General features: G+C 33.3%; 3 protein-coding genes across 4 annotated transcripts; 2 read left to right on the top strand and 1 right to left on the bottom strand.

Moving 5' to 3' along the window:
- The first annotated feature begins 3,163 nt into the window (after window positions 1-3,163).
- On the top strand, window positions 3,164-6,302 carry LOC114738531 (uncharacterized). Its single transcript, XM_028926601.1, has 7 exons — window positions 3,164-3,387; window positions 3,595-3,855; window positions 3,964-4,137; window positions 4,233-4,339; window positions 4,969-5,264; window positions 5,643-5,764; window positions 5,906-6,302. Exons 1-7 carry the CDS (start codon window positions 3,175-3,177, stop codon window positions 6,209-6,211), a joined length of 1,479 nt encoding a protein of 492 aa, XP_028782434.1. The 5' UTR covers window positions 3,164-3,174; the 3' UTR covers window positions 6,212-6,302.
- An 11,538-nt stretch (window positions 6,303-17,840) lies between these two features.
- On the bottom strand, window positions 17,841-20,847 carry LOC114738532 (protein RER1B-like). Of its 2 annotated transcripts, XM_028926603.1 has the most exons (5): window positions 20,798-20,847; window positions 20,518-20,621; window positions 19,971-20,345; window positions 18,261-18,441; window positions 17,841-18,146 (listed from the first exon to the last, which is right to left on the bottom strand). In XM_028926603.1, the coding sequence occupies exons 3-5, from the start codon at window positions 20,318-20,320 to the stop codon at window positions 18,126-18,128; spliced, it is 552 nt and encodes a 183-aa protein (XP_028782436.1). In that variant the 5' UTR covers window positions 20,321-20,345; window positions 20,518-20,621; window positions 20,798-20,847; the 3' UTR covers window positions 17,841-18,125. The 2 variants fall into 2 exon arrangements, with proteins under 2 accessions (XP_028782436.1, XP_028782435.1); XM_028926602.1 differs by lacking the exon at window positions 20,798-20,847 and having other exon boundaries at window positions 20,518-20,731.
- A 1,881-nt stretch (window positions 20,848-22,728) lies between these two features.
- Window positions 22,729-26,505, top strand: LOC114738536 (gamma carbonic anhydrase 1, mitochondrial). The gene is made up of 5 exons (XM_028926605.1): window positions 22,729-23,031; window positions 24,141-24,284; window positions 24,573-24,698; window positions 24,780-24,931; window positions 25,932-26,505. Exons 1-5 carry the CDS (start codon window positions 22,917-22,919, stop codon window positions 26,208-26,210), a joined length of 816 nt encoding a protein of 271 aa, XP_028782438.1. The 5' UTR covers window positions 22,729-22,916; the 3' UTR covers window positions 26,211-26,505.
- The last annotated feature ends 426 nt before the right edge of the window (window positions 26,506-26,931 follow it).

The following is a 26,931-nucleotide window of genomic DNA, read 5'->3' as shown; positions in this document are numbered from 1 at the left end:
TATACAGGGGGAGCCGGGGGATTTTTTTGTTAATCCTCCTTTTTTCAGTATTCCTACAAAACTACAACGATCTAAACAACCCTGCTGCTACTTTTATTTCATCAATAAAAAACAGTTTCAATTTATTAGACTATATTTAATTTTTTTATAAAATGTTGGCAAAAAATCATAAAATAATAATTTGAATCTTGCACCATAGGCCATATGACATGAGCTTTTCAAGCTTGTGTGTTAAGATATGCAAATCACCCATAGATTATATTCGTTAGTTTTTAGATATAAGATTTATTTTATGATGTAAATTGGATTATAAAATGAATATTATATTTAAAATCGAGAAGTAGATACTAAATTTGTTGTTGATATTACAGTCAGTCAAAATTGCCAGTGCAATTACAAAATTACATGTTCCGGTCAAAAAATTACAAAATTACATGTAATTTTGAGTATGGTTGGAGTTGTTTTGGAGTAGCGCAGATTAAACATTTAATATAGTTTCCTATTTTATTCAAATTGATTTGGAATAATTTGAGTTTCTTATTTGGTCTCCGATTCTTAAAATAAGACCTTATTTAATTTTAATTTTAGTTTTAAATATAAGATCCTAATTCATTTTGTTTATAATATTTATCTATTTTTTTTCAAAATAACCCTTCTACTAATAGTAATTCTAACCAATATACTTGATTAGTAATGATATTTTAGAAAATTCAACACATATTTATTACAAATAACTAATATGACTTATTTTCTTAATTTTCTTAAATTAATCAACTTGTTCTTATAATTAGAAAATTCAACACATATTTATTACAAATAACTTGAATAATTAATAAATTATTTTAAGACGTGTTTATTCTATTTTATCAAACAATATCATCCCATTTTATGTTTATAATCTTCATGAAAAATACATGACTTTCTGTTTGCAACAAAATAATTCATCTTCTCTAAGAATATTTTTCACTCTTATATTTTATGAATATATATGTGTGGTGACAATTAATTAATTAATTGTATTAAACATCAGAGGTTATTATACATGTAGTATGTTATTACAAAAAGTAGTTATGAAAAAATGTTATGGGATTTCACGTTTACAATCTTTAAACAAAATTAATATTTTTCTGTTCTAAAAAAAATCATTTTTCTATAAACATATTTAATATTATGTTTTATAAATATATGTACACATATTAATTATGTATTAATTATATTATCTTATATATTATTAATTATGTTAGTAAAAATTATTTCATTAACAATTTTATTTCTTCAAATCAAAATAAATCATAAAATATATCCCTTATATAATTATCATATTAACTTATATCCTTTTTGGTCATTTCCACATGTAAAAAGCACTTCTGGTAATAACTATCCAAACACTCTCACTTCTCAGAATCACTTTTTCTCAGAATCTATTTTCCACAGAATCTATTCTCCACAGAATCTATTCTCCAGAATCACTTTTCCAAACCACGGTTTGAAGTCATCCAAACACACCCTAAGTGAGATCAGCCTTTTAAGTTCTTGACCATTTCTTTTTTCTTTTTCTTTTTGACGAGAAGTTGTTGAGCAATTCCATTGGATTTCGATTAAGACTAATAATAATACTTTTATAAAAATATTACCACCTTCTACTTTTAATATAAAACTAATTTGATATTAAATTTGGTTTTAATTTATAAGACTCTAATTTATTTTTTTCATATTTATTTATTTTTTTAAGGTGGTCATCATAATAGATGCACATGAATGTTTAATACACGTGATTAACTAGAGTATTTTAGAAAAATAACATATATTTATTAGAAATAATTAACTTAACTAATTTTTTTAATTTATTCAAATTAGTTATTTTTATATTGAATACCGAAAGTAGTATATTTTAGGGGAAAATTGGGGATAAATCTTCTATTAAAAATTTAATTGGCAAATGGGATCTAAAGATTTTGTGCAACCTAATTTTTTTATGTGTAACTTATTTTTTCTTGTGTACAATATATCTTTCCTTGTATGAAATAATCTTTTTCTGTGCGATATACAACTCAATTTTTCTTTATGCAAATGAAATTCTCTTACGTGCAAGTTATCTCTCTATGTGTAAACTAATTCCTTATATCTAAAAATGTTTTGTACAAACTATCTTCCTTTTATGCAACTTATTATCCTTTGTGTACAACTAATCTTTCCTGTGCAAATCAATTATCTTAGGTCCCATTTGCCAATTAAATTTTTAATAAGGGATTTATTCCTAATTTTTTCATATTTTAGCAGCTTGAATTTGATTTAAACAATTTAAGAATTTAGGAGAACGGGCATAACGTGAAAATGTGTTTTTTTCACACATGTTCACAACAAGAATCAGAAAAAGGTGAAATAAAAAGTCGCAGCGACATCATGGAGGGATTGGAAGATGTTTTGAACCATTCCGAGCAGGCCTCACGACAGTTTGATAATCCTAAAAATCCCTTTAAATAAATAATTTCAAAAGTATAAGAAATAAATATATAAAAATATTTTTATCTTAAGTTATATAAAAGTATTTTTTAGAGTTAATATAAATTTTGATTCCTTGGTCCATCAAATTTTTTGTTTAAAATATTAGTCTTTATAATCTAATAAAAACTTGAAATATTTTGTCTTTTAGAACTAAAACCCATGATTCAAAATTTAAAAAATCAACACTAAAATTGGGATAAACTTAAATAACCAAAAATTATATTAATTTTTTTTTAAAATTATCGCAGAGTTTTCTAAATGCCCCCTTAATCCGTAAAGTGCAAAGCCACTTCTTCTAGCCTGTGATCGTGGGACCACCAAATAGCTTACGTGTCTAATCCAATAAGCAAAATGTTACACGTGTAACGTTAGCCAATCACGCAACTTTTTGCGCAGAGATACATCTTCACGAGGTTCATGCACTGGGCCCCACCTTTTTATCCATGCCGCCACCCCCGCCGGCCAGAAACCTCACCGTTTCGCTCTCCGACCGCATTTGTCACTCCTCGCTGACGTGGCTTCCCTCCCACTCTCATTTCCCGACACGTCGCCTGCCACGTGGCACTCACAACTCGTGGAATCTCTCGTTCTATTTTGAAGCGCCCGCCACTGGCATTGCAAGCCACAGTGCTTCAACAGAAAGCTTCTTTATGTATATATGTGTGTTTCATGATACATGCTTTCCGTCGTTATCCAACTCTGCTAGTTTTCCACGTTCTTCTCGCTCTGCGACTTCTTGAATTTCAGCGCAGCTTCATGGTTCAGTTCATGAAATCCAGCAACTACTCCTTTGAAAAGCTCGAGTTGGAGCTTCACGATTCTGGGAATGAAGAACTTTTTGGCTCCCTTCGGAAGCGACCCAAATTAAATTCTTCTCCCGAGGTCTGAATTCTGTTCATTTTTCTTTAATTTTCTATTATACTCTGAGTTTAAATCTAAAATCTGAGCTTTAATGCTATTTCTCTGAAACTCGTCATTTTCATAACTTCATGAGATTGTTGTTGTGTGTGAGGTTTTCAAGTTGTTTTATACTGGGGATGAACTGTGACTTGATCTCTGTTTCCTTTTTCTTCATCTTTTTTTCGACAGTGGAATTCGAACCATGACTTCGTTCCGGTTCCGCCGACTTCATGCGATTCGCTCAACGAGCCAAGCCCGCTGGGTTTGCGTCTCCGGAAGAGCCCGTCGCTTTTGGATTTGATTCAAATGAGACTCTCCAAAGAAGATAATTCCAGAATAGCGGATGTAAACAAGGAAGATCGCAAGGTTATTAAAGCGACGGCAGCGTTGGATGCTAAGCTCAAGGCGTCGAACTTTCCTGCATCCATTTTAAGAATTGGGACTTGGGAGGTAGGATGAAAACTTCCGGAAACAATAATGAACAAAAACATAATCAATATATATATATATATATATATATAGAATCTTATCTTTTCAGTTAAAATATATGGGTCGCAGTGCAAGTCAAGACATGAAGGAGATTTGGTGGCAAAGTGCTATTATGCGAAGCACAAGCTCGTATGGGAAGTTCTTGATGGTGGTCTTAAGAGTAAGATTGAAATTCCTTGGTCTGATATCATGGCTCTTAATGCTAATTACCCTGAGAATGGGCCCGGAACACTGGAAGTAGTGGTAAAGTTTCATTGCTCTGCCTCTCTTGCTGATATATTTCATTTCACCACTATTATTTAATTTCCCATGCTAAGTTGGTTTCCTGATTGTCGTAGCTGGCTAGAAGACCCCTATTTTTTAAGGAGATCAATCCACAACCTAGGAAGCATACCTTGTGGCAGACAACATCAGACTTTACTGGTGGACAAGCTAGCATACATAGGTACTAACCGCACTCATGTATTGGCATCCAGCTGGTTCACTGGTCACTCCTAAATTTTCTATTAAGTATATTGAAATAGATTCATGATATCTGTCTTGTCAATTTTTACTTTTGACTCCATTACCTTGTGTGATTAAGAAGTGTGCTGCATCGGAATGAAATGACATATTCTCCATAATAAACCTATAAAGGAAAAACATACATTGAAATGAATAGTAATATTCTGAAAGCAAATACAGATAAACTGTCATGGATGGACCCGGAGAAGAATGGTTTTGGTCTTTGTTTTTTTCCCTCTCTCTTTATGGTCGTCTTTGTTAGACTATAAATTTGACATCACTGTCCTGGCTACGGATTGAAAGATTATATTATAATATAATAATGTGTGCCCTTAGTTGATTAACATTGGCTCTAATTAACTGTGTCAGTGTGACTTTCAACTGAAATTTCTCTCTGGAGTTATGGGTTTTATAGAGAGGATTCAAGAACTTACATGTAAACATAACCTTTTTCATAGCATAACGAACATACCTTTTTCCAGAGGCAACTGATTTAATTTCAACCCGAGTATCATTGCTACCGCATTTTTTTTTTTAATTCACACTCATACACTATCATTACTATTGTAGGAAACATTTTCTACAATGCCCACAAGGATTCTTAGGCAAGCATTTTGAGAAGCTCATTCAGTGTGATCATCGTCTTAACTTTTTAAGTCAACAGCCGAATATGGTGTTGGGTTGTCCATATTTTGAATCTAGAATTGGAGATAATTTTGATAGAAAACGTGAAGACCAGGCCGGTTTCTTTGGCTTGAAGGATTTAGAATCAGCATCTGCAGTTCATTCATCTTCCTCAATATATGAACATAATCTTCTGGGTATAGCTGTTGAAAACAATTCCTCAGACACTTCACCTAGCTCAGGTGAGATGATAATCCTGGCTTCAAGTTTAGTGCTTCTATTTGCTGCAGTGGAAATCCAGGAAAATATTTCATCATTTAGATTACAGCGTTCGAATCGTCAAGATAATTCTGTTTGTTTTTACTAGGCAAATTGTTAGTAAAACGAAGGATAGATGAAGTAAAATGATGAGTGAACCTTTATTCTAGTTCTTAGTTGACCTGGTTACTGATCTGTGAAGTTTAGTTCACAATCGTACTTTATGTTTTGAAGAATAAAAAAAGGAGATGAAATGCAGTTCTTAATGACATAAACAATTATCTACTCTTCACTTTTCTGTGAATTTTGCTTACATATATCCCTTGTGTAACAGCACTCAGGTTGCTTTATTTCATTTGCAGTTAAGAACACCCATGAAACCAATGGATTCTGGAATAGAGAGGCTAATGCGTCAAGATTTCTGAGCAATTTGAGCCATGTAAAATTGCCTGGACTTCAACCATCTATATCCATGACAGAACTAGTAAGCCAGATTGAACATCACATTTCACAACAGATGACATCTAATAAATCCATTCCCAACCAAAATAGAAGATCAGTTTTTATGTAAATTCCACAATATTTGTTCAGTGACTGTGAACTTACTGAATCACCTGATGAACAGTTGGTCAGGTCAAGGGTCAACTCATTTTGCAGCCTCCTTCAGAGTGATCCTTCAACAACACAAGGCCAATTACCAAGCAACAAAGGTTTTGAAGCACATAGCGATGAGAAAGTAATTTATATGAATTCTACATTAGTCTCACCAAGCAAAAGTAGTTTGCAAAGTGATGCTTCTGTCAATAAGCAGGGAAATGGCTTTCCCAGGAAGGAATCAGTTGGGGAGCTTCTTGATCTTCCAAGAATAGCATCTCTGCCTCAGTTTTTGCTTCACATCTCAGAAGAAGACTCTGGTAACCAAGTTAGATAGTGATGATGCATTGATGATCCATCAAAGCAAGCTTAGAAGCATCCCAACATACACTGTCCAGGAATTCTTGGGCTCTTGGCAAAATTACCAAAGGGCCTCAAGTGATAGGGAAATTTGGTTAAAAAGATGGTTGTTTAAAAATTTTACTAGCATGAGAACTTGATGCCTTTTTATACGCAAAAAGAAGGCATCGGTGCTATGTGTGCGAATCGCACACAGACAACATTGGTGTTTGGATTCAGGTCCTACTGGCTAATAAAATTTCGAAACAGGAACTTTCAAGCAAAAGTGATATTACTTGTCAATTATAATGTTATTTTCGAGTTTTTTGAGCAATGAGATTACTTGTTAAACCCTCATAAACAATTCTGTCAGTTCACGTTCAATAGTTAGTCTTGTTAAACCCTTATGTCCGTTCAATCTATCTTGTAGTACAGTTAGTGTTAAACATGATTTAATCAATTTTAATTTTGGAAAGCTTCTTCAAGCAGGAGCAACTTTTATAGGTATTGTTAATAATAATATTCTCAAAGTAATGTCTGCAATTGGAAAAGAATCTAAGACGCTGATATAGTTTAAACTTTTTGTAGGAGTATTGATTTTTTTCTGTTAAAACTACACCTTCAATTTAGAAAATAAATTAAGATTGTCAATATCAGAATATCCACTGAAATTAAAAATAGAATTTTTTAAAAATTAATACAATATTTTTCAATCATCCCCATCTAAAGTTCTAAATTTTTACTCAGAAAAATTAGAATAGATTCATATTCTAAAAATAAGTTAAATCAATTCTCAATAAAAGAAATAAATTTATTTAGTATGTATAAAAGAATATTTAATACGAAAAGAATTTTCAGCCAAATGTGTGATTTCATCACTCACAGTTTCACTTAAATATTTTTATTTACATTTAAGAAGAATGCCGACAGAAATATGAATGGATATGTGATTTACATTTGTGTCAAAGTACTTTTTTTTTTTTTTTCCTTAGGCGTTTTTCATGATTCCCCCAACACCACGTTAACGAATTGCCCAAATGGATTCTTGTTGAGAACAGTTTCATAGCAATCCACAGCCTGCTCCAACCATGCTTTTTTTTATTACGGTTCTAAATATAAAACTCATTTTGTAATATAATTTATATTATATTACCTCTAATTTTTAATATAATATTTTATCTAACTTTTATTTGATCCTAAATATAAGAACTCAATCCACTTTATCTCTCATATTTATATATTTTTTTCCAAGATAATCCTTCTAATAATGGTAGTTCTACTTAATACACTTGATTAGTAAGGATAATTTATGAAAGACAACATATATATATATTTATGCTAAATAACTAATTTGTTTCCTTAATTTCCTCAAATTAGTCAACTAACTTGTATAATTATGATCAAAAGTAGTAAAATTGATTTTATATTTAAAATGAGAAGAATATTATATGCCACAGAGCTATTCTCTTTGTTTTCTTCTAAAACAATGGCTAACGGCAAAGCATAATGCTTTTATGCATTAGTTTACATGATACGAGAAGACTGCGTTGGGAGTATCTGATGTGAAATCTTGCCAGCGTTGTTGTCAAATTCCTATTTGTTTTACACTTTACAAAATTGTATCCATTTACTTTGTGTTTGTTGCAAACTTAGTTGAATTTATGAGTTTATTCACTAAATTCATCGTTTTTAATTTACAAAACCATGTTAACTTATTCTTAAATTTATGTTAAATTTTTTAATTTAGTAACTTTATCTATTAATTTTATAAAAAAATTTTTATTGAATATGGTACATTATGAAGGTTGATGGATTTAATTCTAATCATTTGAATTTAAAATATATTTAAATGAAATTGTTGTCATTTATTATATTTTAATTATTTAATTATATACTTGTAATATCAATTTATTAATAAAAATAATTTCTTACAAATTTACATTTGAGTTCACAATATAAATTCACATCTCTATCATAATATTTACTATTCATGCTAGTATCATGATTGTTATTTATATAATTGTTTAAATAATTCTATTCTACAGTTTCTGAATAATATTACATTTAATTGTTTAAATACCTATACAGAATTATTTTTTTATTACAACCCAGATTTTTTGTCTATTTCATTTTATTTTTATTATCAATCATTAATTTTTAACTATTGACATTCCAGAGGTTACTTTTACACTACATTCTGTACATTTTCAAAATTAAAATAATTTTAAAATATAAAAAATATTATAAAATCTACGCCATCTAAATTTGATCGGAATAATTCAGATGTCCTGGTAAAATAACTGATTTAGCAACCCACTTAAATAAGATTGGTCATATCGATTAAAATTGAGTTATTTTCTCCTCTAGAACTATAAAGGATCCAAAGACATCTATAGAGGTAGAAATAACCAGAAGTACCAAATTCCAATATGGACTGAGGTTTTCATATATTTTCTTTTCCGAAAAAATATAAAAGGCCGAGGCACTCAAGCATTATATTTGCCTCACCAATCTACCCTCCATCTAAGATGACAGTTATAACAACCTCATACAGGACATTAACTTGTATCTATTCTACTCCAATTCTCTATATCTCTATGTTTCGCCTTCTATACCTAGTTACAATTGCTTAATGAAACAAAAAGAAAATGACTGGATTCCTAGTCACCAAGGGCACAGGGAATGCATGGAGGATCTTTTGCTTGGTCTTCAGGAGTTATTTTCTCCAAGCAGTCATTATGAAAGGTGTGGCCGCAAGGTAGAACAGCCGAAACAGGTGGCGGAAATGGCTGCGAAATGGGTCCTTCTGGTGCGAAAGATAGATCCCTCTTGCACAAGCGGCATTGGTATCCAAGTGGCCCAGGAGGTTCATCTGCACCACCTTATAATTTCCTCACAATTAGAAATTAGTGTTGTATACATATTGGAAGATTTAATTAATACACTCAACATTTCATATATGCAAAGTACACTTCAACATGACCAGGGCAATAACTCAAAGGATAGGAAATCAAGTAAAAATAAGTATCAACTATCAAGCCCTGATGGTGGTTGGGTTGAATGAAATAAAAAAAAATGGATTCACCTTGAACAAAGTCGAGAGTTCAGACATTGTGGATGGAATACTAAATAATTGAATTATAAAAACAATATGGTTCTTTTTTGGCTAAATTTAGAAGACCTATTTGTTACTTTTTACAGTGGACATGAAAAATGTCACATTTTCATGACATAATATAAACTCTCAGCTCAAGTAGTTCTACCAGTGAATGGTTCTCCCCCTTTTTTTTTTTGGAGTAAAGAATATAGCATAAGAACAATCTGTAAAGGCCTTTCATGAAAGCAAAATTCACATTACAAAGGTGGCATGTATCAGCATCCTTCTTTTATTATTGTTATGAGTTAGTTTTGACGCCTGCTCAACTGGATAGGCAAGGAAAATGATGCAGTTCAGTATATACAACGAATCAAACCAAAGAAATCCATTTTCCCCAAAACTTAAATGAAATTTAAAATGCAAGGGAATTGATCATTCGATTTATGAAAACTCACGTTGTGAGAAGAAATAAGGAAAACAGTACCTTTGAGTTTGATAAAAGAAGATGGAAGAACCCTGGGTGTAGGTGGAACAACCCTGGGTGGAGATGGCATGATGGGGGGAGGCCTCCCACGTAGGCGAGGTAGAGACCGAGTCATTGGTGGTTGGTGTGGGCAGGGTAGAGACCGACTCAATTGTTGGCGTGAGCGAGATATGATCTGAGACCTAGAAGGGACAGATGGTATTCTCTTGTCACAGTGTGGAGGTGGTATAGCAGCACAAGCTTGGGCTGGAAGAAATGGAGCTGCACGGATTAAGGGAGGAATTGTCTGTGATGTGTTTGGAGCTGGTAAAGCAGTATTGACCCAAGTAGAAATGGGCAGGTGAACAGTAGAGCCGGTGGCTTGAGGTGTGAGAGGTATGGCTTTGTGGCTTGAGCGAAAAATTGTTTGTGTTGTATTAGGCATTAAAGGAGCCGATCCAGTCCAAGTTGGGACAGATGGAGGAATGACTGGATGATTCATTAGAGCCTTCCTCTGACGAGCCTGCACAAGGGATGATTGTGGTTCGGAAGCGCCTCTCTTAAGAGAGGATCTAACAGATGGCCTAGAAACTTGAGCAATCATATTTCTCATTCCAGTTTGCATTCCTAGATCTGAAATAATTACAGCTTATTTCTGTCATTACATAAATCTAAATATGTTTTCCATTGTAATTAATACGCTTAAGATATTCAACAGAGGTAAGAATAGATCCAAGAAATGTGTTAGACTCCTGTGTTGAGCCAACCACCTGAAATTAATTATGATCACCAACTAGTAACCACATTATCCCACCTTGATGATTCAATGATGCCAAAATCACATGTTTTATATATGCAAAAGTATTCCTAGGTGCATGAAATGAAATGACATGCTCCTTTTAACAAACTATTTTTTTTACTGAGGCAGGCTTCTCAGAGATACACTAAATCTGTTCTCTGGAATTTAATACATAAAAACTACATAAAAAAATTCTAATGATCCAAAGTATATTCTTGAAACATACAAAATGAAGTAGCACAAGTCAAAAGCCAAATTCAATTTGGTGACAATGGAACAACTGAATATGATAAAATAAGTGCCTGCTTGGATGAGAAAACAAAAGGGGGTCAATTATATAGAGATGCAAATCGCATGATATATCAATGCCTACAAATAGAAAATATGGAGTTAAGCATCACAGCACTTACTTGAAGGATCCATCCCACTAGTTCTTCCGATGGCTACACCCAACGGAGAAGTAGAAGACTGTAATGGGAACTTCCCAGTTGAGTTCACTTTAAATTCTGGTAGTTGCCCAGACAAGGGTTGATTACTTGCCATCCCAGGGGAAGAGAAAAATGTACGTTCAGTAGCTGTGCTCTGTTTATTGTCACATTTTATAATCTGATTGCTGTCTGATGGTAATGATGGTGGCCCTAATCTTACACCGGGTCTACAATTAAATTCTGGTGGTTGCCCAGACAAAGGCAGATTACTTACCATCCCAGGTGAAGAGAAAACCGTACATTCACTAGCTTCGGTATGTTTGATGTCACACTGCATAATCTGATTGCTGTCTGATGGTAATGATGGTGGCCCTAATCTTACACCGGGTCTACGATTGTAATTATCAGTGCTGTGCATCCAGGCATCTGCATTCTGAGGTAAATCATATATGGCTTCATTGTTGTTCTGAGAACCAGAAAAGGCACCATTCATGTCAAAATCAGGGTGTAGGAATCTTCTGCTATCCATTTTAGAGTGATCAGTACTAAATGGAGGAACAATTCCCCTCTTTGATTCACCAGCAAGATTGATTCCAAAGAGTTTAGTATTGATTCCCGCATTAGTGTTGCTTCTAGAATTAGAAGTCGTATGTCTTTCCTCAAGCTTTTCAGGAGAATTCAATGAAACTGCACCTTGGTTAGGGCTAAACATAGGCATTCCAAAATTCAAACCAAGGGGAGGCTGACTAATATTACCATCCATTGATTTTGCAATAGGCTTGAGGACTTGTGGTCTTCCACCTGAACCATTTCCAACAATTGCAGCTTTTCTACCACTGTCAAGCCTCTCAGAACTATTTAGATTGAAGGGAGCATGTTGATATAAAAATCCTGAATTTGGTCTATGTAAGAGTGATTGATGATCTCCTTCATGTAGGTAACGATGCATATGAAAATTGCTAGGGTTATTGATCTGGGAGGAATTAGTCATTAAGTTCCCCCCACTTGGCACTATTTCCCTGTTATGAGACCGAGATACTGAAGGCACATTATCATTATGTCGACAGTCACTACCAACCCCATCAATGTTAGCAGAATCGTTGGTCAATAAATTACACCCTTGTTCTGGATTCCTTTGTGGCAGAGAAGTAGAAGCTTGTAGCTTGTCCTCCTCGTTCAAATTGTCCATTGCCATTACTTGGGCAATTCAGCTTTGAAAAGGAAGACACATCACAGAGACAAAAATCATCAGTGCTTTTTTTTTTTTTGAGCAAAAAAAAATCATCAGTATTTTAAAAAGTAAACATTAGAATGAAACTCAAACAAATTGAAGGCAACGAATGTTGAGGCGCAATAAAGATATTGGAAGAATACAGAAAAAGATTAAATTAGTCACATCTCTATTAAGTCTGTTATACACCAAAATGCAAGTTGCGAGCTTGAAGAATCAGCAAAGATACTTCTATTCTTCTTTACAAGCATACAGAAAAATCATCTAGTTATTATGAAACTTTTTTTTTAATTTAAACCCACAAAACTCTTAGTGTATGTTTTCAACTTTATATGATCCTCACCACTACAATCAAGGACGCCCGAAAGCAGAGAAAGAAACTTGAGAGATAAAAGCATCAGTTTGCCGTTACAAAATCTATGCCCGAACTCTTGCAAGAAAGAACAAACACAAGAAACAACCCCATGCCATGTTGCATTCTAATATAGATATATGCATTGGAGTAGAAGAAAGTTCAAAACCCAGAAATTGAAGAGCATGAGCAATGGTAATGCGTGTGAACGCACGCATTATCGAGAAGCGAAAAAAAGAAAGAAAGAAAAGTGGTTCATGACGAAACAAAAAAAGTGATTGAAACTCAAGAAACACCCGATCTAGAAGATTCAGAAGAAAGCAAAAAACCCTTAAGAGAATAAGGGAAGAAATCCAAGAATGCGAAGAAGCTGACATTAGAAACGAAATAAAGATAAATTCAAAACACAGAAATGCCGGACTGGAGTCGGTATTGACGCGAAAAATCAATCGTGAGAGCTTGGAATAATCCGAGAAACCCAAAAACGACGCTACTCACATTGAAATTGAAGAGAATTTTGCGTTAAGAGAACAAAGAGAAAGGAGTACAGAAAGGCAATGGAATCGAAGAGAAGGAAGTAGAAGTAGTTACCACACCTGAGGCTACTCGGAGCAGAAAATCCAGCTCCCGAGGAAGAAGAGAGCGAAGGCAATATTTGGGGCTTTTTGAATGTCATAAAGGGCTGGATGTGGGGTCTACTGGCTTCACACATCGCGCCACGTTTTACAGAGCGTGTAACGCTTCGGGAGGTGAGCTCCAAATGACGTGGCAACATGTGCATGAACATACTAAAAAAATAAATAAATAAATTCCATTCAAAAATAAATCCTGAAATTTTTTTTTTTTTTTACCATCAACAAATCCTGAAAATTTACAATCATAGCAATACGGCTTACAGGCACATTGTTACGATTTTAAACTTTTACAACAAACAAAAAAAGCTTCCCAAAACCTAGCGTTCCAAAGTAAAAATTTTTTAGAGTAAATTTGCACATTAACCCAAAAATAAATTATATAGCACAAAATATTAATTCACAAAAAATGTAATTTTATGGCCATCTGAATAGGGCAACTTAAAACACATATAATAAAGATTTATTTTTTTTTATAGATTTTTCATCGCTTAGATATATATATCATTTGTTTTATTTTATGTTTATATTTTACTACACACGTTTTTGCATGGATTATATGAATTTGAAGTGAGTCAAACTGTAAATGACTTAGGAATAGTATAATTTGATAAAATTTTTGTATTTATGATAATGGATATGATGGACGACTGCAATGTATAGAGTTTCCAGATAACTTGTTGATGCGAAATTAGGAAATTTATTTGATGATTTTTTTTATTTTTTATTTTTTTGTGGTTTGCTATGAGGCTTTAATAGATTGTTTACTATTTTATGTTCTTGTTTACTTGAAGCTTAAGTTAGGGTTTTTTATTTTAATTTTCATTTAGGTTTTATTTTAGGTAAAAGTATACTTTAAATTCCTTAACTGTATACAAGATTTTAATTTGATCTTTTAACAATTATGGTTATTTTGAAAATTAAACTTGATATATTAGTATTTGAGAATGGTTTGTCAACATTCAAAATTTCAATATCATCATTTTTTGTTAAAAATTTTAAAATTAAATTATAAAAATATACTTTTTAAAATTAAAAGATCAAATTAAAATATTATAGAAAGTTAAAGGACAAATAATATACTTTAGCTTTTATTTTATTTATGTTTGAGTCATTATTATTTTAATGATCGTACTTAAGTCTTTATAAATTATAGACATTTTTGATAAATTATTATTTTTAATAAATTTGTGCCACATTAGTTCTTTCATCTTATCATCTGTGTTTCTTCCATTTTTACCTCCTTCCTTCTTTCCCTTTATCTTGCATAAAACGCATTGTATCTAATTTATAGACTTTAACATATTATACATTTTTATTTGATTATTAATTTCCAATATTGATAAACAATTATTATTTTAAGAGTTAATATAATTTTTTTATCCTTCAAGTTTGTCATCATTTTAGTTTTAGTCCCTTAACTTTTAAACCATAGGTTTTAATCCTTCAACAGGTAAAATGGTCCAAATTTTAATTGAATTATGACAATTAATGTTTTAAATGAAAAAAAAAACCTTGAGAGATAACACTAATATATAAAAAATTTAAAGGACCGAAAATTATATTATTTCTTATTTTAAAAAGGCTAAAAATTTTATCTGTAAATATATGATTTGGTGAAGTGCAGAGGTTTAAGTCCCAAAAAAAAAAAAGCCCACACGGCACAGGCTTTGGGAGATGAGGTAAATTAAATAAATAAATTATTTGTTTTTTTTTTGTTAAAATTAAAACAACTTCCATTATATCACACGACATAAGCATTTAATATATTAGCATACTAAAATAGAGAAGCATGAATAACACACAGTGAAATGGAAAAAATGGGCAAGTAATAAGGAGACGATGTCCTCATAAAGTAGTTGTGCAACTCTCATACTTGCAAGCCGAGTGACTAGTCAGGTGAAACTGTGAAAGGCTAATAAGATGAAATAAATATATTAAGCACATATTTACACCAATCAGATTTTCATGGATCCCTTTTCTTTCTGAATAAGCATAGCGTTATGGGAGAATAACTAAAAAAAACTGAAAATTACAAATACCAAATCAGGTAATACAACTTTATTTGGTATTGACAAGTCTGAATTTACGAATGACAATAAATTTTTATTGACGGAATATTTGACATTTATAAAATTTCAGCTTTTTTTTTTGTCATTGTCCCTAGTGTTATTTGTGCAGCTATATTTTTTTAAAAAAAATACTTTCACCAACCACCAAGCACTTGGATCAACGGGTAAGGGGTTGTTCCAGTTTAACCAAAGGTCACAGGCTCAATCCTTTGGGTACGCAACAGTGTACGTGGTAGGGTAGCCGCCCATATGGGTTCTCAAATTCCCGATCTGGATTAGTCTGGTTTGTAATTCCCTGAGGAGTTGGCGGCAAGTTATCCCTCTGGTCCTATTTATAAGTCATTTCTAACATGTAAAAAACCTCAAACTTTATTAACTCTAATTTAAAATTTAACAACTTTTCAAATTTACCCTATGTAATATGCATCATATCTCATATAAACAAAGTTAACACAATAATAAATGAAGGGTAAAATTATACATCCATACAAAAAATTTCTCTCAATCTCCTGTTAATAAGATCAAAACATATTTTTTCTCTCTATCTTATAAATAGGATCAGAAGAGTAATATGTTACAAAGAATAGAATCCGCGATGTCTTCCTTATTTGAAGCATCCATGCCCCTAACCCCAAGGCCTTTGGCTGACTCCGAGGCTTTTTTGTCTGATTGTGTTGCCATCTTCTATTTTCAAACCGATAGTCGAAAAAACTCTCTCGCTTTGCAAAACAACCCATGCCAAGCCACTGTATATAACGTCTAAACTTCAAAGAAAGAAGCTACAATAAATTAACGTTTTATCTCACCAATTTGCAATATTCCTTCCTTCCTGAGCACATCAGATCGTCAGCCTGAGATCCAAAGCCATTCTCATCAGCTGCTAGCCAGCTGTGTGGATGGGAGTTTCATTTGCTTGAGGTGTTTTCTGGGAAACACTTGTGCAAGCCCATCATCACTTTTATTGCTTGCAACACTTCCATTATGGCCGCCGGCGGCCGTCAAGTTAGCTCCGGTCGGTAATGATACAATTAGTGCTTGTGCTGGTGCAGGGGCTAACTCCTCCGCTGCTGCAACCGTGGTCCACGGCGGTGCCACCTCCGTTGAATTCCCTGCAGATTGGAAAGAGAGAGAGAGAGAGAGGAAGAAAGAAAGAAACTTTCAGGTATGGATGACATATATGTGAGCCTGCAAGAAGAGAAATATAGCAAATTCTTGAAGGTCGGTGGACATGTTTACCATATAAATCAAAGTCTGGCTCTGAATTCTCTGACAAGAGAACAAGTGAGGGAGTGATGATTGTGAGAAAAGCCCAGAAGATGAATATTGGAATTAAGGTTCTTTCACTCATTTGTTGGAATAATAATGAGAAGTAAAGGACTGAACTTTGTGGGGTATGTAAGACAAGAATCCGGTGGTTCGCAGAGAGGAGAGATGGGGAAGATGATGTTCTTAGCTGGCCATGTTCAAAACAACATTTGTATAATACAATGTGAAACTTAGTATCCCATTTGATAATTATTATTATTATTATTATTATTATTATTATAATATTACATGCAGAGTCGGGTTTAACAACTAAAAGCTGGCCATTTGTTTTCGCAGTTGTGGGGCGGTTGTTATTAGTAGACACCGCTGGTTTAACTGGACCAATTCTTCAACGGAGAATCTCCCCATATAGCCAAAATATGAAAAGAAAGCAAACTCTATAGAAGTAAGATTAGGGTTAAAAGATCTAAAGAAGAAACATTGTTTTCAAATACTACCCCCCAACCTTAATATAAATGCTCATTTTAATTTTATTTTTATTCTAAATGTAAAACCCTAAACCATTTTATCTGTTATATTTATTTATTTATTTTTCAAAATAGCCCTTATAATAATAATAATTCTAATTAATACATTTGATTAGTAAAAACATTTTAAGAAAAATAAAAGCTATTTATTGAAAATAACTAATTTAACTAATTTTCTTAATCTACTCAAATTAGTCAACTAATTTTTATATTAAGAGCCAGAGGTGGTATATGATGACAAAATAGGCTGTTTTGACTTAGAAAAGTGATGTGGGGTTTTGACTCTTTGTTTCTTCCTAATTTTCAAGAGGAAAACTTTAAATAATTATTATATATTCTTAAATGAAAAACCAATAATAAAATAAAACATTGCCTGTATATATTGAAAATTCATGTCAACTATTTTTTTTATTTTATTGTATGCATATATTATTATTATTATTATTGTGGTGGTGGTCTCTCCAAATTACTTTGGACTTAAGATTTAATCTCTATAATCTCTATCGAACTAGAAGTTTAACGGTTAAAACATTGACTCATTACCCACCTCTTTTTTTTTTTTTGGGGGGTTAAATTTGAAATCTAATTCCACTGTTACAACATTACCTAGAACATCGGGCCCATATATTTAATATCTGAAGATCCAAATTCAATGTCAACCACATGAGGATGCATGCAAATCCACGAATATTTTAGAGGAATACTTTTATTTCTTCAATCCTCTTTTCACCTTATCCTGCCAGCAAACAAGTAAACATTCCAATATCCAAACCCTATACAAGTCCAAAAGCTTGAACTTCATAACTCCCTTCTCAATCAAGACACAGCCAGGATATTTGGACACACAAAGAAACATAGGCAGATAAGTCTTTCAAAAAGTAAGTCTTGGAATCACAATTCAGAGTCCATCAATTAACAAACCATCTATTACTTCTTACGAATGATTGACCTACATATATACTAAAACTTCTAAAGACCCACAACCTAAACTGTGATTTCCTGTCCGGACATACGGAGCTTCAAAGTTTCAGTCCCTAGAAATGGCTCACTTCTTCCCTGAGTACCTCTGTCAGGAATAAACAAAAAAGGATTCACTCAATTAGGAAGACTAAAGATGATCAGATAGAAATCAAGTCAGGGTTGCCTATGGTTAAAAATGCCAAAAAGCCAGAGCTCTCACCTGCTTTCCGATGCTGAAAGGGACATACTTGTACTTAACCATGTGCATAATTTGGCGCTTCATTGTGAGGATGAAGAGGACAACCCAATAGCAGAGAAGTATGGGCCAGAAAACAGGGACATCAAGCACAGATATGAATGTCATAAGAAAGCCAATGCAGAAAGCCTTCGTTATGGCATACCTGGTACATGAATTAATTCAAAATCAATACAACATATCAGAGTCTTCCATTCAAAAATATTGTTGCAGAAGTTCAATTTAATAAAAGCAAGTGACCTATCACCCCCACCATAAAAGATTAGTGACAAGGGGACAATTACTGAATCCACTCAAGCTTCCAAAAAGCTTCCCACTAAATAAACTCTAAATATATCATTATGTATATAACATAAAGGCTAATGCATTATTCACAAGTTATAAACCATGTAACACATTGCTCAGACTCCATACCATACACGAAAATAAGTTTAGTCGTTCTTTTATAACAAGATTACTTAAAGAAACCTTTAATATATAGGTATAAAAAACCTTTTGGTCGGCAAACTTATCTTTAGGTCCTAGAACTAGAAGCTTGTTTACCAAAGACAAATGAATCTAAAGAAGCTAATTACAAGTACCGAAAAGTTTCTTCTATTTATTAAGAAAAAAGATATAAGCACAAAGAATCTGAAGTGATTGCTTTAAACTGTATGCTTATGAACATCCAAGACCGTCTCAGTGTGTCAGAACTTAAAATAGACTCCTCAATGACTGACAATAATGTCCAACATGCACGGGTGAATATATGTCAAGCCTACATAGGTAGATAACTAATAATAAGATGAATGATTAATCATGTCCAGCCTTCTCTGTTATCTTTACAAATAGAAACTCCACAGCTAGTTTGCATACCACACATTTTAGAAATAAGTGAAAGGGAAACCTTATGATAATAGGAATCCTCTACTCTAGACAATGGAGAAGGTTGTGAAGGGAGAACTCATTTTCAATATGGTAATAATTTATTGTCCTATAACCCGGAGGTATGGATTGAGCATTTCGCATACGCTAAGCACAAATTTCTAATAATTTTCATTTCCATCGCCAACATGCTCTGATCAAATTAGAACATTTGATTCAACATGAAATGAAGCATCCCAACCCAAGGTTCAAAAATCACACCATCAATGGGAAGGGTGGAAAAAACCGTAGCCTCTTACAGCTCCTTCAACTAGCATTCAATTTCAATTACAGCCAGAGAAAGTCCCAGATCATTCTGTCCTCAGCGATTTTGATTAAAGAAGTTAGCACATACAATGAGTATGACAAATGTTTATTGGTTGCCTCTTTGTGAGCTAATTGTCCTTGTACAAATTTTTAAGTTGATTACTCTCCGGGGCCTCGCAAACTAAATGAAGCTTCTTGAAGTTTATAAATTGACATACGTTGCAAAGATTCATCATGTGGTCAGCTTAAATAATAAAAAAAACTCAACTATCCTGCAAGAGTCTCATTGGTTAAACAGCATAATTACCAATAAATACACCAATATTCTGAGGTACTTCATCAGAGTTCCTAGAAATGGGGACAGCATATACGTAACTAACAGAACCAACATTATCCTAAAGCATCCTCACTGCCCACTTTGCTACCCCAACGTAAGCATTAACAAAGAACCATGCTAGCTAAAAGTTTCATAATAACTTCAGTAAGGGTCATATTAGATATTACCAGAACTTGAACTCAGGAAGGCGACGAACAAATGGCTTAAACTCATCTGAGTCCTTAGTAGGCAATGAAGCCCCGTCCAAAACTTCGAGCTCAGGATCAACTTTGGGCGACATAAAACCAATCAACAGATTCAGTATATAGATGCCTAGGCCATAGGACACAATGTAGAACCCCCGAACGTAGTAAACCCTTAATACATAAATAGCGGCCACAACAAGAGTTCCCAGCCACCTCTGAACTGTGTGAGGAGTCGAACGATCCAAATAGTACTGAAACGCCCTAGAAAAATCATTCCTCCATTGAGCAAGAGGTGCGACAACGGAGGGGATATCGCTTCCAGCTCCTTCCATGAAAAGCTAGTCTTGTAAGCTCCAGCTGTTATGTCCCACAGAAAATTTCAACGCCCTCAGAAAACCAGGATGACAAAATATTTCGCAATGCGTGTGAATCATAATCGCAATATTAATGCAATCCCGGGAAAAAATTTTTTGCTCCCTAATTAGAAAGAGTAAAGGAGGGGGGAAAACTGTGAACAAAAAAATCATACATTTTCTCAACGATTCAGCCAGAAGTATAGCCGAGTAAGCTTGAACACCACCGACAAGTTTACAGCCTTCTGCGTTCGAAACAGGGTTCAATTTTATGTAAGCCCTACAATCATCAATCAATTTCATCAAATCCACTGGTAAGACGAATCATGATGAAGTTTACATCTTACAACAGGGGAAATAAACAAATAAGATTTCGGTAAGATTTTAGATTATTCTCAACAAAATCCGAATAGAAGTCCATCGAATGATTAATAAATGGCAGAGTGAAAGTTTCACCCTCAAAGAAATTGGAAGCAAACCAAGGTCGGTTGTTGTTGGACTTTCGATAAATGAACCGAAGGTCGTTTTCCACCAATCCATGCCATTTCAGAATTTTGATGGGCTGCTTCCTTCGGGATACAGAAACGAACCGTTTTCCAGTTGAGATTCAAGACTTCGGGAAAAAAATAAAGTACTTTCGGTTCTAATTATAAATCTGGTTATAATTATAAAAACTAATTAATTAATTTAAAGAGATTAAAGAAATAAGACAAATTAGTTATTTGTAATAAATGTGTGTTTCTTTCTTAAATATTCTTGATAATCAAGCTTATTGGCTAAAACTACCATTATTAGAAGGATTATATTAAAAAAAAATATAAATATGAAAGACAAAGTAGATTATGGTCTTATAATTAGGATCAAAATAAAAATCAAATAAGGTCTTATATTAAATATCAGAGGTAGTACTGCCTATTAAAAAGTCTTAATAATTTGTATCCAATAATAATAATAATAATAATAATAAAATACCTTAAAAATTGTTAAAGACAAATTAGCATACCTGAATTTCAAAATTTCAATTCAAAACTCTGGACCATTTTGAAATTTTCAAATTTTATAAAATTATACAAATACTCTTTATTATTTTTCTCACCATTTTTTTAAAACACTGCCACCTCAGCATTTCCAGGCACTTCTGGCCACCAGAACTCCGGTAACGGGTTGCTGGAGCTCTGGTGACTTTTTTCCTCCTATATTGATTACTTTTTTTAGTTATTGACTATATTTGTTTTTAAAACTCTGATGACTAATCTTGTTTAGTTACTGACTATTTTTAGTATTGCAATTGACTACTTTCATTTTTAAAATTTTCATGACTACTCTTATTTAGCTATTGACTACTCTAATTTCGTTATTGACTACTTTTGTTTCAAAAATTTAAAAAATACATTAAGTGTTGTTGGACGTCTAGTAACTACTTTTTGCTTAGTTATTTACTACTTTTATGTAGTCAACTACATAAAAGTAATCACCTTTGAAAACAAAAGAGTCAATAGTTAAATTAGAATAGTCAATAATCACTGAAAGTAAAGACAGTATTGTCAATTCACAATATTTTAAAATTTCAAAATAGTACAAGGGATCTAATTTGGGATTTTGAAATTCACCTGCTATAATTTATCCTTTAGTATTTTTAAAAGAGTCTTAGTATCTTTTTACCCAAAAAAACTCTTAATAATCAGTGAACACTGAACCACGTTGATTTTTTTCCTTTTTATATTTGTAGTATAATAAGTTAATATTATTAGGATTAATATAGAAATTTGTCCCGAATATTTTTATTTAGAAATGCTAAACATTTGAAACCTTTTTTTTTTGTTGCAAATTTATCCTGAGAGTTGAAAACAGTAGTAATATTATCCCTCTTGTTAAAATACTAATACTGAATATTAAAATAGTGAATATTAAAATAATGATATTAATAGTTAATATTTTTAAATATAACAAATAATATTATTGTCATTTTAAATTTTTAAAATAAATTTGTATAAAAAAATACTTTTGAATAACCAATATTGGTAAGTAAAAATTTTTAGAATAAATTTATAATTTTTAGAGTAAGGAGGTGTTTGGCAACATTAAATTTATAATTTCTCAGAAGCACTTTTCCGCAAAACAAGACAAACTCCTTCACATATTTACTTCGTAAATCATAAAAACACTTTTGAAACCATAGTTTGATTTCCATCCAAATATCTCCTAAATTTACACTTTAATCCATAAGAAATGACCCACAATGTTAATTCAGGTTGAAACATTAAAACGTTATTCAAGTTTTTTTTTTTTGACCAGCAAACTTAATTCAAGGTGAAACATAAGAAACAAACGTAAAATTAAAATTTCATGAAATGCACCTAGCAATTTTGAAACCCCATTTTGCCCTCCCCATTATACGGAATATACTACCCTACCACTGGAACTGCGAGGAAGAGGAAGCCCTCTGGTTCTTAACGCTATCCTCCTTTTCCTTCTTCGATTACACATCGAGCACGCCGAACGCAAACAGAGCTTGAACTTGCAGAAGCTTGTATCTCTTAGCTACTCCACTGGTAGTCAAAAGTGGAAATTGCATATGGGAACTTTAGGGAAAGCAATATACACCGTAGGATTCTGGATTCGTGAGACTGGGCAGGCTATTGATCGGCTCGGTTGTCGCCTCCAGGGCAACTACTACTTCCAAGAACAGCGTAAGCCCTTCTTTAATCCTCTCTTTCTGAGCTTGCACATCCAATTTCCTGTTCAGTTCGTTTGTGAATCGGAAAAATCTATAATCCCCCTTTCAAGGTAGATGTTTTTGGTTGATTTTATAAAATGCTGTCTCTTTTTTGTCAGCGTAGTTTTTCAAAGTTGGTACATAGATCAATGCTAGTTGAATTACATTTGGAATCGCGCTGCTGAATAGACTTTGCAGGGATGACGAGGGGTGTTCATTCTTAATATGAGATAATACCTTATCTCATGTCGTTTTGTTGAATAGTCTGTGCTTCTACTTTCTTTGTCTCCGTCCACATTGAGACGTCAGTGAGAGACCGGTCATACCGAAAGCTTTTGGGCCATAATACTGAGATGAACAATTTAGTACGATGAATACATCAAGTCATCAAAGGATTGTTTCTGGCATCGGAAGTTTCCAGTCAGCAACCCTGAATGAGATTATGTGATTAATATTGATGATTAACAATAGCTTGTTTTAGTATTCCTTTCTTTTACATATCAAATTGTGGTCACAGACTTACAGTGCTTTAAAACTAAATTTACTCATGAGAGGAGAAAGGTTTGAGGAATATCACTGTTTTCACGGACTCTGTTCACAGTTAAAACTGATCATGAGAGGAACTAGCTTTGACCACCCTTATTTTGATTATATTGAAGAAGCCAGATTTGCTCTCTCCAGAAATTGGAATGTTTGTGTATATTTCACCCTCAGAGAATACTAATCAACTGCTGATAGATTAGCTAGATTAGGACATACTAATTACGAGATTTTTTGCTCCTACGATCAACCACCACCCAGCAATGCATTATCTTTCTTAGACTTTCAAGTTTTCTTAATTTGTTAACTTGCCCTCATTTTTTTTGTTCGCATGATTACCTTTTCCTCCTCTTTTAATCATTTTTGCTTCATGAAATTGAAGGATATATGAAGAAAATGAAATGATTTGCTTTATGTGTGTGTGCGCACAAACACCTCCTTTTCTGGTCTATGTTTATGGTTTTTTTTCCTTCACCAGTTTTTCGTTATACCATGAAACATGTAAAGTGATCTTATTCTTTTTTTCTTTTGTTTTGTTTTTAGTGTCTAGGCATCGAACTCTGATGAACATATTTGATAAGGCTCCTGTAGTTGATAAGGAGGCCTTTGTTGCACCAAGTGCCTCCATCGTTGGAGATGTTCAAGTTGGAAGAGAGTCCTCAATTTGGTATGGATGTGTCTTGAGAGGTAAGGTTGTTTGCTTGATCAATGGAAAGTAAAAGCATTCTAAAGATTTCATGCATCAAATGCTTCTACAATCTTTTTCAATAACCTGTTGTGCACGACTTTATATGGGGTATCCTTGCTGAAAAGAGAGAAACAAAAAAGAAAAGAAAGCTTTAGCTCAGCTGCTTTCATATATTGGGAACCTGTATATCTTTGATTATCTCATGAAAATCAAATCATGAAATTCTGTCAGGTCTATATTTTGTAGATACGCATGGTGGTAATGTTTGATGCTCACATCATGCGCAGGTGATGTGAACAGCATCAGTGTTGGAAGTGGGACTAACATACAGGATAACTCCTTGGTCCATGTTGCAAAGTCAAATTTAAGTGGGAAGGTGTTGCCAACTATTATTGGGGACAATGTTACTGTTGGTGAGTAATTTTTCTTCTGCAATAAATAACCACACTGACACTACTATATTGTAACCAGCTTTTGTACTTTGCACTGGGTAGGTCATAGTGCAGTCTTACATGGCTGTACTGTTGAGGATGAGGCCTTTGTTGGTATGGGTGCAACACTACTTGATGGTGTCGTTGTTGAGAAAAATGCTATGGTTGCTGCTGGAGCCCTTGTGAGACAGAATACTAGGATTCCCTGCGGAGAGGTATGCTTTTAGTAATCACATCAGTTTCCTTTGTCTAAAACTTATATCCTATTCACGGAACAGAGAGAGAACTCACGCTTCTTTCTGCTTCATTGTTCTTAAAAATTTTTCCCGTTTATTGTCTTGCTGACCAGCGTAATACTAACCATGTGAAGCATAACCTCCAGAAGCAAACTTTTCTATAATACAAATTGTACGTCCTTTAGGGACACTCTTGTTAATATCTTTTGTAATACTCTCAAGTCATACATTGATTTGTCAAAATGCTGTTGGAATAGAGATATTGGTGGTCAAGGGACCTAGTTGTTAAGTTAACTTTGATTTTAAATATAAAACCCATTTCTTATATTCATCAATTTTTTCTAAATTACCTTTATAGATATTTCCTCAACCATAATCAAATAAGTGAGGGAGTGAGAATATTAAGAGAGATGATTATGGTATTTTAAAAAAAATATGTCATATTTCTTATAATTAACTAATTTACCTAACTTTCCTAATCTAATCAAATTAGTTAAATAGGTCTTATATTAAGGACCGGAGCAGTATCACATAAGTATATATCGTAATTGGTTAAATTGTGCTGTGACTACATTCAGCTCGATAAATTATGAAGCGGAGACCTTTCATCGATTCAAGAATCAGTCTGGTTTCAGAAATATCGTTTGGTACAATGTCATGTTTCTAATTTAACTTCCTATGAGGATTTCAATTTTAAAAGTAGATTTTCATATTCTTGTCAGCTTTGTAGAAATCATTTGGATGCCTTCTGCAGCATTATTACGAGGTTGGATAGAGCAGAAGATAGAAGCTATTTGAGTGCATGATAATGTTATCCTAACAAGTGCTTGTGATTCTATTTGTAAAACAATGGTCTTTTAGACCAGAGTCATCAGTATGTTTTGTGTTAGGTCAAAGAAAGAAGTCAATATGTGTTGTGGGATGAAAAGAAATACTCAGTCATGCTTCTTTCTTTAGCACAAGCTTGCCTCTGGTGCAGGTGTGGGGGGGCAATCCGGCAAAGTTCCTGAGGAAGCTCACCAATGAAGAGATAGCATTTATCTCACAATCGGCCGCCAATTATTCAAACCTTGCACAGGTCCATGCAGCTGAAAATGCCAAGTCTTTCGACGAAATTGAGTTTGAAAAAGTGCTGAGGAAGAAATTTGCACGCAAAGATGAAGAGTACGACGCAATGCTTGGGGTTGTTCGTGAAGTCCCTCCGGAGCTTACTCTACCGGATAATGTTCTTCCTAATAAAGCACAAAAGGCTTCTTAAAAATGAGTTCGCCTCAAAGAATGTTACTTCCAATCACAATCTTGTAAGTGGCATCAAAGCAAGAGGGATATTCTTGTGTTTTTTTTTTTCTTTGGGAATTTGTGAAAGAGGGATTATTGTTATTCATAATAATATCAGACGTGGATTAGGCTTGACATGCATCTCCTTTCCCAGTCTAGGGATAAATGGTTCCCTAATATTTCAGTTTTACTTTATACTCTGGAAACAGAAGTCCTTTCTGTTTAATGTATCCGATCCAGATGATTATTAAATTATAAAGTTGTCGTTGAAATAATAGTGACTTTACTACAAGCAGGGCAGGTGTATCTTAATCGTGTGTACGTGTGACTTTCATTGGGAACACCCTCTCCCCACAAAAAAAAAAAAAACACCAAAAAAAAAAAAAAAGAACCACGAGTAAGGGAGTAGGTGGTAACAGTTGAGCTTATAAACGAGATTTTAACCAATCTACTGATCTCTAATTGATTCCCTAGTGGGGATGAAGAAGGTTGTGAAGAAGAAAATGATGTAGTGAGAGAGGGAAAGAAGAAACTGATAAATTATCAAAATCGTTGATGCGATTAACCATAGGTGATGTTAGTCTGGTAATAAAAAAAAAAAGAAAACATAAAAACAGTTGATGTTAGGTTCTCAAAGTTGTCAATGTCACTAACGTACTTTGATTGATGTCACGTTCGTAAAATTGTTAACTATTGCTCTG

The sequence above is a fragment of the Neltuma alba genome, unplaced genomic scaffold (genome assembly GCF_004799145.2).
Source record: "Neltuma alba isolate B1F8T4 unplaced genomic scaffold, ASM479914v2 tig00013612_pilon, whole genome shotgun sequence".
NCBI lineage: Eukaryota > Viridiplantae > Streptophyta > Magnoliopsida > Fabales > Fabaceae > Neltuma > Neltuma alba.
The sequence above is the reverse complement of the archived record's forward strand: the minus strand, read 5'-3'. Positions and strand labels throughout refer to the sequence as shown.